We start from the raw sequence: 17,486 nt of genomic DNA on the forward strand, positions 1-17,486 counted from the left end.
TGCATTTGCTGAGTAAATAAATTATTAAATTAAATCGATAAAGCATATGATTTTCTTATAAAAGATAAATAAAAACTAAAATGACAGAAAACTGAATAATGGACATATTGTAAGCTATTATTTGCATATTATCGCATGAAATATAGCCAATAAAATAGAATTAAACAGAATAGTAATAAGGAGTGTATTATAGCATTAGTAAGGTCGTCTTTGTAAAGTCAGGCTATACAAATGTGTGTGAACTTTTAACTCTTAACTCTTTTCGAAATCTTTCTGTTATTCGCTTGAACAGCTGGATTATAGTGGGTCTGTTTCTGAAGGCCACGGTATTTAGGCTATATGCGTTATTTCTCTGTCAACGAGTTAAAATGGCAAAACACGTGTAAACACAATAATTATAATTAGGTATGTAGTTAAACACAGTAAGAGCTTTGCAGCTGAAACGCTCTGCCAGCACAAAGCCTATAACTAAATGGCCGGTGGTTTTGGGAACGGGTCCCAGGACCTGCGCGCCTCTGACGCCGCTCTTTTTGTCGGAGGGCTTTCTCCACGACACGCAGCGGTGACGTCATCGGAGCGGTCAGCCATCTTTTGCGGGAGAGCCGAAGAGGAAGCAGCGGAGCTCAATGGTTAAGTGTTGTTGTTGTTTTGTTTTTTTAGGAGATTATCTCAGTATTGGCGCAATGTCACTTAATTAGGAGCATCTGGTTTGAGTAGAAACGAGAAGTGTCTCTCAAATGAACTTTCTGAATGGGGGTTATTTGCTGATCGGTGGCCATACCAGAGCCAGCAGTCCCGGATGGAGAAGGTGTAGCTGACAGATGTTCATTTCAGCAAGATAACTACAGAAGTGGCTCTCGGGTGAAATAATGCACGGTTATATGTCTCATTTGTAATGTAATGTAATTTACATTAAAAAAAAATATTTAAAAAATAAATAAATAAAATAAGGTGATGCTTATGGCAGTTAGGGTCCATGTTTTGCATTGGGGGTCCTTCTTGTTTAAATATTGTTTCTGTCTAATCTAAGGTGGGATATGTGAGAAGTCATGTGGTTTGGATCACATGCCACCACAGCTTGTGGTACCTCATCATTTTATTGACTTTAAGTAATTTGAGGAACACCTACAATAAATTAAGCTAAGGTGTCCCACATCAGGGCAGTGCATCCCTACCTAGTTAAAGCACAGTGTTTGATCCAGCTATTAATTAACTAAGTAATTCATTCATTGGTGGCGTCTGTGAAAATAATTGTTGGTGTTTACTCACTTTCACTCGCTATCTGGGAAATAAAGCAAGCACACAGAATATACAATTTTCAGTCAAACATCAGTGGACTCTTTATCTCTCTCTTTGTGTTTCCCCACAGGCACTACCAGGGCCCTATTGACAATGTAGAGTCATTATACGGAGGAAGAGACCATCATGCCATCTAGTTGTGCTGTCATTAACTGCACTTCCCAGAAACACTGCAGGAACCCAGGAGAGATACTGTCATTCCACAGGTAGTCTACTTAATGTGAGCCTTCATGTAGATAACATTTCTGAGTTTCCATAAGGGCAGAAAAAGCTAAGTGTGCAAGCTAATTTTATTAGAAGTTACAATAATGATGTTAAATTCTTAATGCACAGATTTCCTAAGGACCCAGAGCGGAGGTTGGAGTGGTGTAATGCTGTGCGCATGCAAACTTCAGCATTGGAGCCATTCACTCTGTCCAATAACAGTGTGCTCTGCAGCAAACACTTTACAGAGGACATGTTTGACCGCACTGGGCAGACTGTGCGTTTGCGAGACAAAGCCATACCCTCCGTCTTCAGTTTACAAACCAGGAAGGTACGGCATACATTCTTCAGTCACCTTAAAATAACATACGCTGTATGGACAAAAGTATTCAGACATCTGCTTGTTTTTTGTTTCTTATGAAATTAATGGTAATAAAAAAGTTTATCCTGCTTTTGTTGGTATTATGGTCTCTACTATCCAGAGAAGGCTTACTGCTAGATTGAAAAGCCTTGCTGTGAGGACTTGATTGCATTCAGTGATAAGAGTGACAGTGAGGTCAGGATGTTGAATGATCACCAACTCACCTCATCCACAACTCCGCAAAGTATTAAATGGAGCATCATCATTCCAGAAAACACAGCTCCACAGCTCAATATGGAGGGTTTTATACCCCTCTAGCCCATGACTGGCATTAGGCATGGTGCCAATAGGTTCATGTTTAACTGCTCCAGAGAGTCCTATTCTATTGACAGCAAATCTCTAAAGGAATTATACAAGAGTGTGTGTGTGTGTGTGTGTGTGTGTGTGTGTGTGTGTGTGTGTGTGCGCATTTGCACATCTGTTTCAGCAAAAGGTGCAACTTAAAGTAGCTGAATGCATTCTTTAGAAGGCGTGTCCTAATACATTTGGACATATAGTGTATATACACATCAGTGCAGCCTGTGCAAAGGTTTGGACACCTTAAGCACTGCAAAGGTTCAGATTTTTTAACAGTGTGTCAGACTTTGATTAGCAAATCAGGCTTAGGCATGCCCCCAGTTGTAATTAGGAACTGTCAGCTATAGCAAATTTGCAAGCTTTATACCTTCTCTGACTCTCTGTAAATCTTGTGCCAACACTCAGCAGCCATGAGCTCCTTTGGCAACTGTCTAATGATCTGAAAATGAATGTAATCAATTGTCACAAGGCAGGGGGAGGATATAAAAAGATATGAAACAATACAATGCAGAATGTATGCCTCCCACTTTGATGCTGGAATTATTATTATGAATCAAAATAGAAATTGTAATTGGAACACAAGTTTAGGTATATGTCCCCTATCCTGTGGAGAGGATATTTGTTCACTTAAAATGAGATGTTGAGGCTTTTGTATTCAGTACCATCATGATCACTTTCCTCAGAGAACAAAACATGAGGCTACAAAAGGGCCGATTCCACATAAAAAGCGAAACAATGCAGGTCTACTGAGAAAAGGAGAAAAGAATTGGGAAGAGAGCAATAAGGAGACCGCACAAAGCACAGGTGAGTAACCATGATGGTGTTTAAAATCTGGTTTTGAGTATGAAGATATAATTACTAGAGAACATGAATACAGCTAGATGCCCTAAATCAACTCTATTTCCCTTAATCTCAGCATACCTTCAAATTACAACACAACTGAAGCATTAACCATGGTAATGTATAGCATTTTGATACCTTCCCTGATTTGAATTCGTCTCTAGCATCAGGTCTGGGAGAGTTGGCTCTGGCAGCAGAGCTGATGGAGGAGTGCCAGCAGGAGATTCAGAAAGGTTTCCAGAATGACCACAGCGTCCTTCCTCTCCCTTCTGACCCGGCGCAACTGTGTGGTCTGGTGCGAAACCTGGCAAAAGAGAGGCATTGGCAAGGGGAGACCCTGCTTTCTCTCCGCAAAGATCTCAAATCCAAGGACGCTCAGCTGCAAGAGAAGACGGTGGGCTGCAGAAGTGTACAACCTCTCATCACATCACCTCCTTTACAGTTCTGTCTAGGAAGCACAGTGATTTTGGAATCATGTCCAACTCTCGGTATCGGTGTCTGACCGATTTAGATTTAACCAGTGTGGTGCATATATTGTAAACCTGGAATTGCATTGGCTCACCATTTGGTTTGATAATTTTGGAGCTATTCATTCATCCATCTATCCAGCTTCTTATCTACCTCTTCCTGATTTGGGTCGTGGTAGTTCCAGAGCCCACCCAGAATATTTGGACACCAGGGAGAAACTACCTGTGGACTCCCCTTGCATCCTCTTATCCTGAATCTGCCTATTTTTCTCTCTCCCAGATAGAGCTGGAGAGGGTGATGGCATGTCAGAGAGAGGCTGATCAGTCTAAAGTGTGCTCTCTGGAGAAGACTTTGTCTCAGCAGCGTCTGGAGTTGCTAAAGATACAGGAGGAACTGGCCCAAACCAGGAAGCAGCTGAAGGAAAAATCAGAGGCCCTCCACTGCCTGGCTGCTGTCAGACAGGTGAGCCTTTCTTTCTTGCCTCCCACTTTTTTGTGATAGCCTCTCTGTTCCTTAGCTTTTTGCTGCTCTGACCAGCAGTTCTCTCACCTTCTCTCTTTCTCACCTGCCTCTTCCTCAGGTCCCTCCATCCTGTCGCCCAAGCATGTTCAGCATAAAGGCTTTGTGTCGTGGGTCTGCAAAATGGCTCCGTTTCTACACAGGCATCAGGTCCTACTCACGTTTCCAAGCACTGCTGGCCTTCCTGCAGGACACAAATGGATCTGTCCTGGACTGGAATGATCAGGGGGAGGAAGAAAGGGGAGATGAGGAGGAAGAGGAAAGGATGAGTGAGAAAAACGAGAACAGGCCATGTTCAGACCCCCCTCAGACTGAAGCAAGTTTATATGGAATTGTACTTATAAAGGCCATGCATTATCTGCACCTCTTCCAGTATTTGGTCATATTGTTTTTTATGCATTTACATGCTTTCTCTTTTTCTTTACTTAACTTATTTGCTTGGTGACAATTTTGCGCAGTTATTGTGTGGTACCTTTTAGCCAGTAGATGTCACACTAAGCAGCCAAAGCCTACATATTGCTGCATTGCTTTAGAGCAGCAAACCAGATAGCCAATGTAACTGACAAATCACACCTAAAATTAATTCAGTTTATTTATTCAGTCTATAATAACATACAGCCAAGCTGAAAAGTCTGCACAACCTTTACCTTCATAGCATTTTATTATGTTATTCTACAGTAGATTGAGTTCATTTTTTATCATCTACATGCAATCACCAATAATTACAAAATGAAAAAGGTTTTTAAAAATATGCAATTTTATTTTACTGACAAAATAGGGTTACTTAGGGTTTACATATCTGTACATACCCATACTAATACTTGGTTGATGCACCCTTGGCAACAATTACAACTTCAAGGAGCTTCAAGAAGCTACAAGCTTGGCATATCCTTGCAAGCTATGTCAGGTTGGATGGGGAGCTTCGGTACACAGCCATTTTCAGCTTCTTCCACGACATTCACAGGACTTTCTCTGAAGTTCTCTTGACTGTGTGCCTCTGGGTGTCATCATGGTGGAAGATAAACCTTCACCCCAGTCTGAGGTCCAGAGTGGTCTGGAGCAGATTTTTTTCAAGGATCTTGGTGTAATTGGCTGCATTCACCTTTTCCTCTATCAGGAGTAGTCCCCCCAATCCCGCTGCTGGAAACCATCTCCATCTCATGGAGATCATCACCCCCATGCAACACTGTATGGATGGCATTACCCAGGTGATGAGCAGTTCATGGTTTCCTCCAGATGGGATGCTTTATATGTAGGCCAAAAAGTTCAATTTTGCTTTCATCAGACCAGAGAATCTTGCCTTTTAGCAAACTCCAAGCGTCATGTGCCTTTTAGTAAGGAGTGGCTTCCATCTGGCCACTGTACCATAAAGGCATGATTTGTGGAGTGCTGCCTGGATGGTTGCTCTTCTGAAGGTATATCCTCAAGGTTTGCTCTGACATGCACAGTCAACTGTGGGATCTTAAATAGGCAGGTGTTGTCAATCATGTCCAATCAACTGAATCTGCCACAGGTGGAATCCAGTTAAGTTGCAGAAACACCTCAGCTCACCTTTGGGTGTCATATGTCATATGTCATCTTTGATATGGCATCTGTTGTAAAAATAAATATGTAACATAATAAAATGAGGTGATGGTGAAAGCGGTGTGCAGACTTTCCAACTTGACTTTCATAATGAGTATCATGGTCTAATGGAGCTAAATTTGTATTTTCCAATACCTTCTTATATTCAGGAGCCAACGCTTCAGGTTTCAGAGGATTACGCTTCAACAGCATCACCCATTCCTGACTCAGATTGGAGCTGGGAAGAGACAGCAGAGACGGTGCGTCTGCGGTTCCTGGGTACTCGGCGGGGAGAGGAGGGCAGACGGCATGCCCTCAGCCCGGAGGACCAGCTCTTGCTGGTACTCACCCGCCTCCGCCTAGGACTCCTCATCGCAGACCTGTCCTTCCGTTTCCACGTGGCAGAGGCCACTGTGTCCCGCGTGTGGGTCCACTGGGTGGAGCTCATGCAGAAGAGACTGCAACAGGTACAGGGGGTTGTAAGAAAAGAACTGAAAGAGTTCTGTTATCTGTTAAAAGAGACAAAATATGAGAGGAAGGAAATGATTATCTTCTTCATCCTCTTACATCCAACAAAATAGGCTGATATTAGTACACTACAGTCGAAATGTTAGCAATCACTTGTTGCTGTTTTTTATACAATGATGGCAGTTTTATTGCAGATACAGGTATATGATGCTAATGCTCTACAAATTTAACTTCATAGATGTTAGGAAGCTTTAAAAAGAAAGATAAGAAATCTTAGATGCATGCAGAATGACGACCAGAGCTGCAGATTATATAAAACATTTTACATTTCCACTAAAGGTTGAGAAGTTTGTCCTTCTCCTAAATATAATATAAATACGTAACACATGTTGAAAGGCTCAGACTTCACAGAATATTTCAATATATTTGAAAATGACCTCCAACATGAGCCCATTCAAAAATGTGAAAGAACATTGTGTTAAAAGTAGTTGTATTATATATTGACAGTGTAAATTCAAGACACTAGAAGGCATAGATGTTGTATATTAAAGCAACAGTACATTAAATTTCGGGTGTTATCGTGAAATAACAGCACTGCTGTGATGAAGCAGACACAAGCCAAAGGCATATCGTATTTCATTACAGCCATGCTGCTATTTCACGATAACACCCAACCTCGAGTCTACTGTTGCTTTTATACAACAGTTCGGAAAATAAAAATAGTAAGAAATAAATAAATAGAGCCGTGAACGTAGCATTTCATATGTTTTAGTGTTAGCATTTCCTTCGGCCAAAATGTAGTTCAAGCAGCTTCACTGCCCAGCAACGAACTCCACTCACCACACTGCCTGCAGTTGCTTCTCCAGCTCCTTACACAGACCAAAAAATTTAACTCAGTTTCATACTCATACTTTACAGATTCCAAAAGGTCCGAGAGATCCATTCAACATGCGTTACTCACTTGGTCTTTCTGTTTTTTGCCCAGATCCCGGTGCGCTGTAGCCCACATTACGTCTCAGTCTTCCAGCCCAAACACACTCTGTCTTATGGCCCGGGTCGGCAGCTGACTGTCTTGCAGTGTGCTGATCTCCTGTGTGGTTCCTCAAAACAGGAGCGGCAGCAAATGGCCAGGAGGACACATATTGTCTCAGATGGGCAACACTTATCAAGCCTGCCTTACCGCTTTCTCTGCAATGTCCGTGCCTGCGCTGTGGCTTCATCAGATGGCTATCTGGGATTCTGCAGCTCCACCCGCCTGGACGAGTGGCAGGAGTGGACAGCCAGTCAGGATGATCCCAAACCTCTGACCTTACCTGCGTTTGTAATAGGTGGGGAGGGGTCAGAGCCTCTTGCTGGTATGCCAGTACGAGAAGTGCTGAGTATCAAGAGTCTGACAGATAAAGCTATGAAATATCATTACCTGAGAGTAGTGCATCCACACAGGTCAGAGGCTCTACTGGACCAAGCCTGGGAAGTGTGCTGCTACCTGGCATGCCTTCTGCATCAGCCAATGGGGTTACGCTAACTGTAGGACTGTAGAGTCACTAGTCAGATATTTTCTACATTATCGCTCTAGCAACTGCTGCAATGTTGGATAAATGCCTACATTTGGAGTGCCTTTAATATGAAATCATATTTATTTTGCATGCGTGTGAAAGGTCATCTCAGATGTGACCTGGGCCACATCCGGTGTTTATTTCTGGTGCTCAGACCACATGCAATGACACCTTTAAATCTGACCCAATACTCACTCACCAAATTAACAACTGGGGTTGGTGGCTCAGATCTAAATTTTATGTAGATCTAGCAAATAAAGTAGTGGTTCAGTGGTGGAACATCAGATTCGTTATCTGGGGCATGGTTAGGATAGATCTGTCCTGTTCTTACCCTGCTCTTGCCCAACAGGATGTTGCTCTTCATTGCTATCACAGAGTAGCTTCAGTTTACTGATGTAGTTCAAGTCAGCAACTCGTGCTTTCTGTTGTAGCTCTAACATTAATGTCAATATGCAATATGTGACAAGTATGATGGAGAAATTGCTGGTGGCAGATCTCTTAGTTGTGCTACAGTCGATAGTGGTGTACGATGTGAATTGCTCTAGCAACATTACAACAGCCAAGCTCATCTCATGTCTATGTTTTAACAAAAACAACACCCTGTGTATCTTGTATCTTTGGTAGCCCCTATCATTGGTGACCACTATTTTCGACAGTTTTCTGTAAAGCTTGTCCAATCTCTCAATAGCAACTACAACAGAAAGCAAAACACTTTGTATATTATGTCAAACACCAGATGAGAAAAGAGTAAAGAATCAGTCAGTAACAATGGGAGACGCATGCATTCGACATGCACTAAATGGACAAAAGTATTGGGACACCTACACATTACACCCACAGGAGCTTTGAAATCCATATGCATTAATATGGAGTTGGTCCCCCATTTGCAGCTCTGACAGCAGGTTTGGAGCTCTGTTACTGAGTCATCAGAGCGTTGGAGACTTATTCAGTATGCACCGCCTCAGCACTCGGAGACCCTGCTCTGTACCTTTATTTTGTTCGCCACTTGGTAGCTGAGTTGCACTTTGTGGTTTCTAAACGCGTCTACTTTTCAATAAACATTTCAACAATACTACTCACAGTTGATGGTGGAAGATCTAGGAGGGAGAAAACTTCACCAACTCACTTGTCGTTGCAGTGGTGTCTCCTATTACAGAACCATGCTGGAATTCAGTGAGCTCTTAAGCACGACCTATTCTTTCACTAATGTGTGGAAAGACAGACTGCATCGGCTTGGTGCTGGATTTTATTCACCTGTGTCAGTGGGACTGAATGAAACACCTGAAAGCAAAAATTAAGAATTTTTTTGGTATAGCTTCTCAGTTGCTTACTTTCTTACCACACTGTATGTGAAACTGGAAATGGCAAAACCATATATTTTTAAATAATGTGTTTTGCTAATTGAAGTGGGAAATAAGTAATATTATTTACAATATTTGTTATTATTTCTTTATTTTATTAACATTGTAATTGGTTATTAATATGATTAATTATCATTATATTGTAACAATATTATATTATTATTATTGATATTATTATTGTTATTTGTTTTTACAAATTGTTTTCCATGCTCAACACTTATTATTATTATTATTATTATTATTATTATTATTAGCAGTAGTACTAGTAGTAATAGTAGTAGTAGTATTACTTAATATAGTTTTCTAATAATTGCAACTAATTTATTATTGTAAATATTATTGTTGTCATTCCTATATTATAAACAAAAAAAAATGGATTTTTTAAATCTAAAAATGGCATTTATTATTATTATTGTTATTATTAATATTATTGCTCATTTATGTTCTTGTGCCCAGACTCAAGTAACTTGCAAATGTAACATAACAAATGTACAAATGTAACTTAAACAATGAAAACATGCTCTTCAGTGTTGCAGCATGTTTTCATTCTAACCAAAACTACACTTGTACTTGTTTACATGTTGAAATATTGTGAATTTCCCCACTGCGGGACTAATAAAGGACTATCTTATCTTATCTTATCTTAAAGTGATCTGCAGGTGCAATACAGTTTTCCTTTGGTTCTGCATCACTACTGTGCTTTTGGACATTTTAAGGACGCTTCCCAACCGTAAGAGGTGAAACAGTTCTGCTGGAGCGGCGAAGTCTGTAGAAAGTCTTGCTCAACAGTGACTACACATCTTATAAAGAGCACATGTTGCTTCATGTTTGATGAGAACGTGTTCGAACGAGTGTTCCTGAAGAAGCTATTCATTAAATAGTGTAGTAGAGTGTAGAGGGCAAATGAGGAGACAACTGAGGAACTCAGCAGGACTGAATGTTGTCATGCCTAAATATAAATCTATATTGATACAGTTACTCTGTATATGCAGCATTAATGTGAGCATTATGTGACATTGTAGAGTCTTCTTCAGCCTTATATCCAAATTTCTAAATTTTAAGGGTTTCAAGAGTTTCTTACAGAGTGAATCTGAGCCTGTTTTCCGCAGTTGAACCCAGTTCTCGAGAATGCCGCCGGGTTCATGAACCTCCCTGTAGCTACAATTTGTTGTTGCAGAACTGAGAGAGTGTCACCTTGTAGCTCATGCAGTAGCCTGAGCAGGTGGGTGAAGTCAAGCCTAGTGGTCTCCTGCAGATTTCACGTGTTGCATGCTGCTCTGCAGAGAAATGCGGAGGAAGAGGCAGAAATGGGTTGTGGCTTTTGAGGTGTGTTTTTATGTAAGAGCAAGAGCAATGAATAAAAATGGTAAAAACTAGGGGAATGCATGTCATTTTGAGCCAGTTACTTGGCGTAGCTCCAAAGTGAACGTTTTTGAAGCTTTAACTTGTTGTGCACACTGTTAGTTCACAGCCTTTCTCCAGTTCCTCGGCCTTTCACAGTTGAGGTAGAAAATGTCACCTTTTTACCCCTTCCTGAAGAAGGGGTGTTGCTGTTGAAACTGTAAGAGGAAGGAGCATTCCGGGCAGAGAGCTTTCTATTGCTGTTCCTAAAACTAAGAAAATGCAGCTGCGCGTCAGATTAGCTGCAATAAGACCAGCTGAACAGAGTCATGGAGTCTTCTCAGATCAGTATAGAGAATCGTAATCTTGCCAGACGAAAAGCAGGTATGGGCCTTTAATCTCTCAACACTCTTATCTTGACTTGAGAGTACAATGTTTCATAATAATAATTATTAGCCTTCAGAAATCTACTGAAAACTGTGAAACTAGTATGTAAGTAGTGCAGAACTGAAGCCTGGACCCATGTTTGAGTTTAAAGCAAATGCTTTTTAGATTTTACCTTTAATTGTATGTGTTTTGAGGGGTTTTTTGGTGAATAATTTGATTTTATCTTGTTTTCTCAGAAAGTGAATCTAAAGGGTGGATACGACTGGCTCTTCTCTTTATCATCGTCGTGCTGGTCAAGGGACTTTTGATTGCATGTGCAACTTTGTGTAAGTCTTCCACAAAAACGGGTCAAATAAGGGCAGTCGCCTTTACAAAGTGGATTATTGAATGTAACTTAATTCTACTGTCCAAACTTGTGTTTTCCGACAGTGTAGCAATGTAGTGATGTTTTTCTAGCTTTTTTAAATAGTAAAAACAGCCTTATATGTGCAAAAGACAGTGTTTGTAGACACTTGCTCATCCAATATGTCTTCTGAAATCAAGTGTATTAACAGTGACTTTGCTGCAGCAACAGCCTTTACTCTTCTAGATGTATGAACATTGCTGGAGGAGTTAATTACATTCAGCCTCAAGCCTCTAGTGATGCTGGGTGATCTGTTCTAGAGCACAAACATCATTTTAGCTCCTCGTACTGTGTGGTGCTCCTTCACCTGCTTAAAGTAGTCAGTACTTTTGAACGAACTTTATAGTGTACATAAGATTAAGCATCTCAAAAATGAATGTGACCCATTTTATTTGTTCCCAAAATAAGTTTAAATGTAATAATTTGATTAATTTCTCAGTTTTAAACAAATTTACAAAAGTGAATAAAGGGTCTCCAGTAACAAGTCAAGTGAAGTGGCTTTTATTGTCATTTCACACAGGGAAATTAAATATTTGTTTTTCCCAGAACAAAAGTGCAAATGCAACATGGAACAAAACGAGAACAAAAACAATACAACACAGCACAGACTGCAGAAAGTGCAACGTGCAAGACAGTACAATAAATATGACTCAATTCTGGGTAGTGCTATTGAGTGTAAGGTGCATAGATATTTAACAGATAGGTATTGATATTGATATAAGTGCATAGATATTAAGGTGCAGTATGCTTGTTGCATTAAAAAAATTCTCACATATGGCATATGATGGTGTTTTCTGAAGGTGCAGTAATGTAGTAATGTTAATCTTTAATGTAATACTAATGTTAATGGTGATTAATAATCTTTTTGCTTTTTTAGTATTCAGTAAGGATGAACCTCAATGTCAGCAGAGTAACACCGCTTGTGAGAAGAATGAGAGAGATATATCACAGCTCCGTGAGGACCTCCAGAAGCTTACAGCACTGCTTCATAATGTCACCACTGGTATGTGGCATCAGCAACAGGTCATCTATTCCTAACTTAACCTTTGCATAAAAAGTTAGTGGTCCGTTCAGTTTAGGGTTCTACTACAACAAAGCCATCCAAAATGGTTTTTAATTTCATATAAAGTAAGTTTTTACTTACTTTCATTGATCTATTAATGGCTACTTTTTGCTGAAACATCCCTGAACATTAGCATCTCTGTTTTTGTTTTTTAATCCTAAGACTATTTTTTTCACAGTAACTATTAGAAACTATTTAGGTATTACTGCATCATTTATATATAAGTTATGGGAGTGAAGAATGTGGGCCTTCATATATTAGCCTTTTTAGCTATGAGCGTTTGTGATTTAGGTCACTTTCCTTTTAGGCCCTTTTAGGCCAGCCTCAGTCATATACACAGATCAACCATAGCATTAAAATTACTGAGAGGTGAATTAAATGACTTAATTATCTTACAGTTACAGTGGCACCTGTCAAGGGGTGGGATCTACATATTTGGCAGCAAGTGAACAGTCAGTTATTGAAGGCGATGTGTTGGAAGAAAAGCAATGACTTTGTCAAGGGCCAAACTGTGTTGGCTGGTCATGCTGGAGCATCTCTAAAACATCTGAAGCATTGCAAGTATGCAGTAGTTAGTACCTATCAAAAGTGGGTCAATGAAGGACAACTGGTGAACTGGTGAAAGGTTGTGGGTACCCAAGCTCACTGATTTACATCAGGAATAAAAGCTAGCCATGTCCATGTGGGGTCAGAGCTGTTGGGAGCGCAAAGGGGACCTGGGCAATATTAGGCAGGTGGTTTTAATGTTATGGTGTATTGGTGTATATCTTTTTGCTCTCTTTCTTCTATGTCTGGCAGACTCCAAATGTCAACTTTGCCCACAGCAATGGCACTGGTTCTGGGGCCACTGCTACTTCTTCTCTGTGGGCCTGGAGAAAAATCGCCAGTGGGCAGAGAGCATGGAGTACTGCAGAGAACACAATGCCAGCCTGGCAGTCATTCAAGATGTCACAGAGATGGTATGGCTAGACTGATGGATGAATGAGCTGATGAGCGTTCATGGCAATTATGCATTCAGAAACAACAGTGAAAATCCAGCAAGTTAAATTAGAGTTAATTTAACCTGCTGTATTACAGAAAAAGAAAGAATATTAAATTAATAATATTTTTTATATTAAAGAATACTGAGGAAAGAATATAAAGAGTACTGAGGGCTTGCTGTGAGTTGTCAGTTTCATGGACATGAATCATGCCTAGTTTTATGTCAGTGGTGTTATGCCAAAGTAAATTTCTTGTTTTCTAGGTTTAAGATTAAACTGTGTCTAGAATGCTAATCCAATATGTGCAAAAGTTTGTAGACACCTGCTCCTCCAATATGTCTTCTGAAATCAAAAGGTAAAAAAAGGTAAAGGTGCACGTATTTGTCACTGTACAGTGTACACCGCACAGCGAAATGTGTCCTCTGCATTTAACCCATCTGTGGTAGTGAACACACACACACACACACACTAGTGAACTAGGGCCAGTGAGTACACACACACACACACACACACACACACACACACACACACACACACACACACACACACACACACACAGAGCAGTGGGCAGCCAACTCCAGCACCCGGGGAGCAGAGAGGGTAAAGGGCCTTGCTCAAGGGCCCAACAGTGGCAGCTTGCCAAGCCTGGGAATTGAACCCACAACCTTGTTATCGACAACCCGGTGCTCTAACCGCTGAGCCACTACTGCCCCACATCAAGAGTATTAACAAGGACTTTGCTGCAGTAATAGCCTCTATTCTTCTTGATGTATGAATATTGCTGGAGGTATTAATTACATTCAGCCTCGGTAGCATTAGTGAGGTCAAGTAGTGATGCTGGACGATCTATTCCAGATCACAAACATCAGTCCAGCTCCTCGTACTGTATGGTGCTCCATCACTCTAGGAAACGGGGATCCACCCTCAAAGTAGCTGAAGTCTGTCCTTTTGGCCATACTTTATAGTGTACATAAGATTAAGCATTTCAGAATTGAATGTGACCTCATTTAGTTTGTTCCCAAAAGTTTAGATGTAATATTTTGATTAATTACTTTGAAAATTACAAATTTACAGACGTGAATGAAGGGTCTCCAGGATGGATTTTCGTAAAATAATTAAGGAGTGTTTTTTACAGGGGTTTATTCTTGGGCATATGATGACGTTTTCGGAGATGCCATTTCTCTGGCTTGGCCTCACTGACTTTCAGGAAGAGGGTATGTGGATTTGGCAGGATGGCACACCCTTACACAAGCACAGGTTGTAAGTATCTGCCAACATGAAAGTAAACAATGCACCAAAAATACATTTTGTCTAAAGTGGTTATTTGTTAGTTTTGATGCACTGAACAGTGTGAGGTTTCCATGCTTCACTACACCTGCTTCAGTTCATGGAGCATATCATCATTGACATGCTTGACAGGTGGGCTACGTCAGACAGATTTCTATATCTGTATCCATGTTGTCACGGTCAGAACAAAATCTTGTATGTTGTTTTTTTACTGTTTTACATCATTGGAAATCACCAGCTAGCCTTTATTCCTCTATACTCATAACAGTTATTGTTCTTTATATTCACAAACGGACCAGTAGAAATTGTTCAAAGTTACTCTAAGTAAAATTGTGTGGCATTAACTTCCATTGAAAATGAAAACTGATATTTAGTTTCCCTTGTAAAGTTACCTTTTTGAAAATTCTTTTTATTGTGTGTGTTTTCAGCATAAAGATGCAATGGGACTCGGAGCAGAGAGACTGTGCAGACCTGAGGGGGGGCGGAAGTGTGTTTGCATCCGACTGCAAGGTGTATGGGCCCTGGCTGTGTAAAAAGCCCATGGGGCCTGCCATGGAGTTACCACCCACCAGTTTTAGCATGACTGTTTGAGCAGCACTACATTCAGAGTTTCTCTTAAATTCTCAGACACACTCTGTCTTGACAACCTTGCCAGTTAGTGAGCAGGTTTTCACACTGGAAGTGAAACAGTGATGCTTCAAAAACCTTAAGTCTCCTGGGACTTAACCTGTGAAGTTACTGTAGCAGGTAAACCTGTCACGATCTTCATACTATTCAAATTAGGGGCCCTGGCCCCCTAGTTGTCTGAGTGTCTCTTTAAATAACACACATACAGCCATGTTTTAGCTCTGAGCTCAGTCATGTATCACCAATTAGCATTTAGCTCTCATGCATGAGGAAAGATCTCTTCAGTAATAACAAAACAAAAAAGATTTATTAGGTTAAACTTTATTTTTTTGTTGTTTAAGTTATCATTGTGATCATTGCGTGGGTGATTAGAGTAACATTTGCCCCTTCATTAGCATGGCTTTTTAGTGAGTGGGTTATGTATGGATTTCACTCAACCACATGTAAACACTTTCAAAAGACATTGTGGACAGTTCATAGACAGTATGTGATTACATGAATAATTAAGTTAGTTATAGCCTAATAATGGCCTAATAGTTTACAGCAGAGCCACTGCTGGACAGTTGTAACTGACCAGGAAACACTTTGGGTCATAAAGTGGACTGACCAGTAAGCAAACAACTTCAGAAATTCCAGGCCCTGCAGACCACACTAGACACCAAAAACACTGGGTTTTCATACATTTCCAACCAAGCACATGCTAATATCTAAAATGGATTTGCGGAAGGGTACCTAAGTAGCACCCATCGATAGGTGCTACTTAGAGGCAGTGTACATGCGCAGACCCACACTATTTAATGTTTTCCTGTAAATGTTTTTCTTCTGGTGGATTATACAATCTAATATCCTCCAGACAACATGTAAAGCACCTTTTAAAAAGCACCATGTTAGAAAGAACCGAAGGTCATTTTACCTGCTTTGCTGCTATTGCCTTTTAATGGCTTTGGTGAGTGAAAAGGATCCAGTAACAGGTGTCTTTGTCATGCCCTTGTGTTTTCTCTTCCTGGTCTTTGTCTCTGTTTTGCTCTTTGTATGTTTGTTTCTTGTCTCCGCCCTAATACCCGTTTTGTCATTAGTGTTCCCACCTGTGCAACCTCCGTGGCGCCGCCCTCTTGTTAGTCTCAGGTGTTGCTTGTTGGTCTTTGTATAAGTAGTCTCTTTGGTCCAGTGTTGGTTGGTCTAGTCTTTTGATAGTTTTCCAGTGTTTTTGTTTACCAGTTTGTGTTCCTTAGTATCTTGTTTTGCTTTGTTTGATTTTGTGTTAAGGTACCTGCATTTACATCTGCCTCTGCCTCCAAGTTCCAAGGTCTTACGCTGCTCCACCAAAGTTTCATGGTGCAGTAGCAACTGGCAATGATAGAGGTGCTATTCTCTCTATTACAGTCATTGGAGCATGACATGATTTTTATGATACAATTGCTACATGTTGCTTTAATGTCATTCATAATTTCATGTTTTTTAAGGGGTACATTTTTAAAGATAATTCATATTTACAGCAGATTTCATATTTACACTTTTTATTCTGACGATCTATTAATCAACTACAGTCACTGAAACATGTATCGGCACTAAGTCACATACATATAAAGACAACTGTAAGATTCTCTCTACTAATTACTAATAAACAAGAGGTAGTGATGATCCTTCTCAATGAGTGTGTACTCTGACTTTCTCTGGTTACAGGAAGTACAAACACTAATGCCTTTTAAAGTGAACTGTGTGATTTCTTTGGCATATATGTTATATACAAACATACACTGTAGTGTACACATTGTAAAAATCTCACATATATTAGTCCTAAAATAAAGTGCAGTGTAGTAACAATCACAGTAATAAATGGACAGCTACAGAGAGATAGAAAATACAATACCTATATATATATATGATGAAGATAGATTAGATTAGTTAGATTTACATGTTAATACATAAATATGTGAACATTGTATTGAAATGAAAGGTACATAAATATGTGATATAGTGGTGAGTTTAAGGTAAACATAACTAAAAGAGCTCTGTGTACGGTAGCCAAATCATAAAACAGTAATAGTGCATTTTTATTTACACTCATCTAAGCAACGGCTATTAACATTTATTGAGACCTGAGTCTCAGAGAAGGAAGAGAGGAAGGAATGGTGGATCTGCTGTGGGTCCTGCCCACAGAAACAGGCAAGGGCAAGAGATGGTTGGTTGATGATATTTCAGGTGGAGGTAGAAGGGTGCCTGCAGTCAGTCTACCTGGATGCTTTTTCAGTGGAGTGCTTGCCACTCTATTAGTGAGGGGGTTGAACACAACTTGGCTGTATATCATCATTGTCATAACAAAACCTTAATCTTTAAAATGTTTACTTAAAGAAGAAGGAAACAATATATGTTAATGTAACAACTATATGTTAATTATTATT

At 40.1% G+C, this 17,486-nt stretch overlaps 2 protein-coding genes across 2 annotated transcripts; both read left to right on the plus strand.

The window, feature by feature from the left end:
* Nucleotides 1–602: 602 nt before the first annotated feature.
* LOC140544405 (uncharacterized) lies at nt 603–7,604 on the plus strand. Its single transcript, XM_072667928.1, has 9 exons — nt 603–629; nt 1,370–1,505; nt 1,633–1,834; nt 2,905–3,025; nt 3,226–3,521; nt 3,809–3,991; nt 4,110–4,427; nt 5,782–6,078; nt 7,065–7,604. The coding sequence occupies exons 2-9, from the start codon at nt 1,426–1,428 to the stop codon at nt 7,602–7,604; spliced, it is 2,037 nt and encodes a 678-aa protein (XP_072524029.1). The 5' UTR covers nt 603–629; nt 1,370–1,425.
* A 3,008-nt stretch (nt 7,605–10,612) lies between these two features.
* Nucleotides 10,613–16,735, plus strand: LOC140543919 (CD209 antigen-like protein C). The gene is made up of 6 exons (XM_072667240.1): nt 10,613–10,721; nt 10,961–11,050; nt 12,005–12,130; nt 12,989–13,149; nt 14,306–14,430; nt 14,886–16,735. The coding sequence occupies exons 1-6, from the start codon at nt 10,667–10,669 to the stop codon at nt 15,046–15,048; spliced, it is 720 nt and encodes a 239-aa protein (XP_072523341.1). The 5' UTR covers nt 10,613–10,666; the 3' UTR covers nt 15,049–16,735.
* Nucleotides 16,736–17,486: the final 751 nt, after the last annotated feature.

This window comes from Salminus brasiliensis, chromosome 22 (assembly GCF_030463535.1).
Source record: "Salminus brasiliensis chromosome 22, fSalBra1.hap2, whole genome shotgun sequence".
Lineage (NCBI taxonomy): Eukaryota > Metazoa > Chordata > Actinopteri > Characiformes > Bryconidae > Salminus > Salminus brasiliensis.

What these genes read in the sequence shown, in the direction of transcription:
- LOC140544405 (XM_072667928.1), top strand. Translation starts at nt 1,426, where the DNA reads ATGCCATCTAGTTGTGCTGTCATTAACTGCACTTCCCAGAAACACTGC. An exon ending in TCAGTTTACAAACCAGGAAG is followed by an intron (nt 1,835 to 2,904) that starts GTACGGCATACA and finishes CACTTTCCTCAG; the next exon opens with AGAACAAAACATGAGGCTAC. An exon ending in GGAGACCGCACAAAGCACAG is followed by an intron (nt 3,026 to 3,225) that starts GTGAGTAACCAT and finishes ATTCGTCTCTAG; the next exon opens with CATCAGGTCTGGGAGAGTTG.
- LOC140543919 (XM_072667240.1), top strand. Translation starts at nt 10,667, where the DNA reads ATGGAGTCTTCTCAGATCAGTATAGAGAATCGTAATCTTGCCAGACGA. An exon ending in GCTTCATAATGTCACCACTG is followed by an intron (nt 12,131 to 12,988) that starts GTATGTGGCATC and finishes TATGTCTGGCAG; the next exon opens with ACTCCAAATGTCAACTTTGC. An exon ending in CCCTTACACAAGCACAGGTT is followed by an intron (nt 14,431 to 14,885) that starts GTAAGTATCTGC and finishes GTGTGTTTTCAG; the next exon opens with CATAAAGATGCAATGGGACT.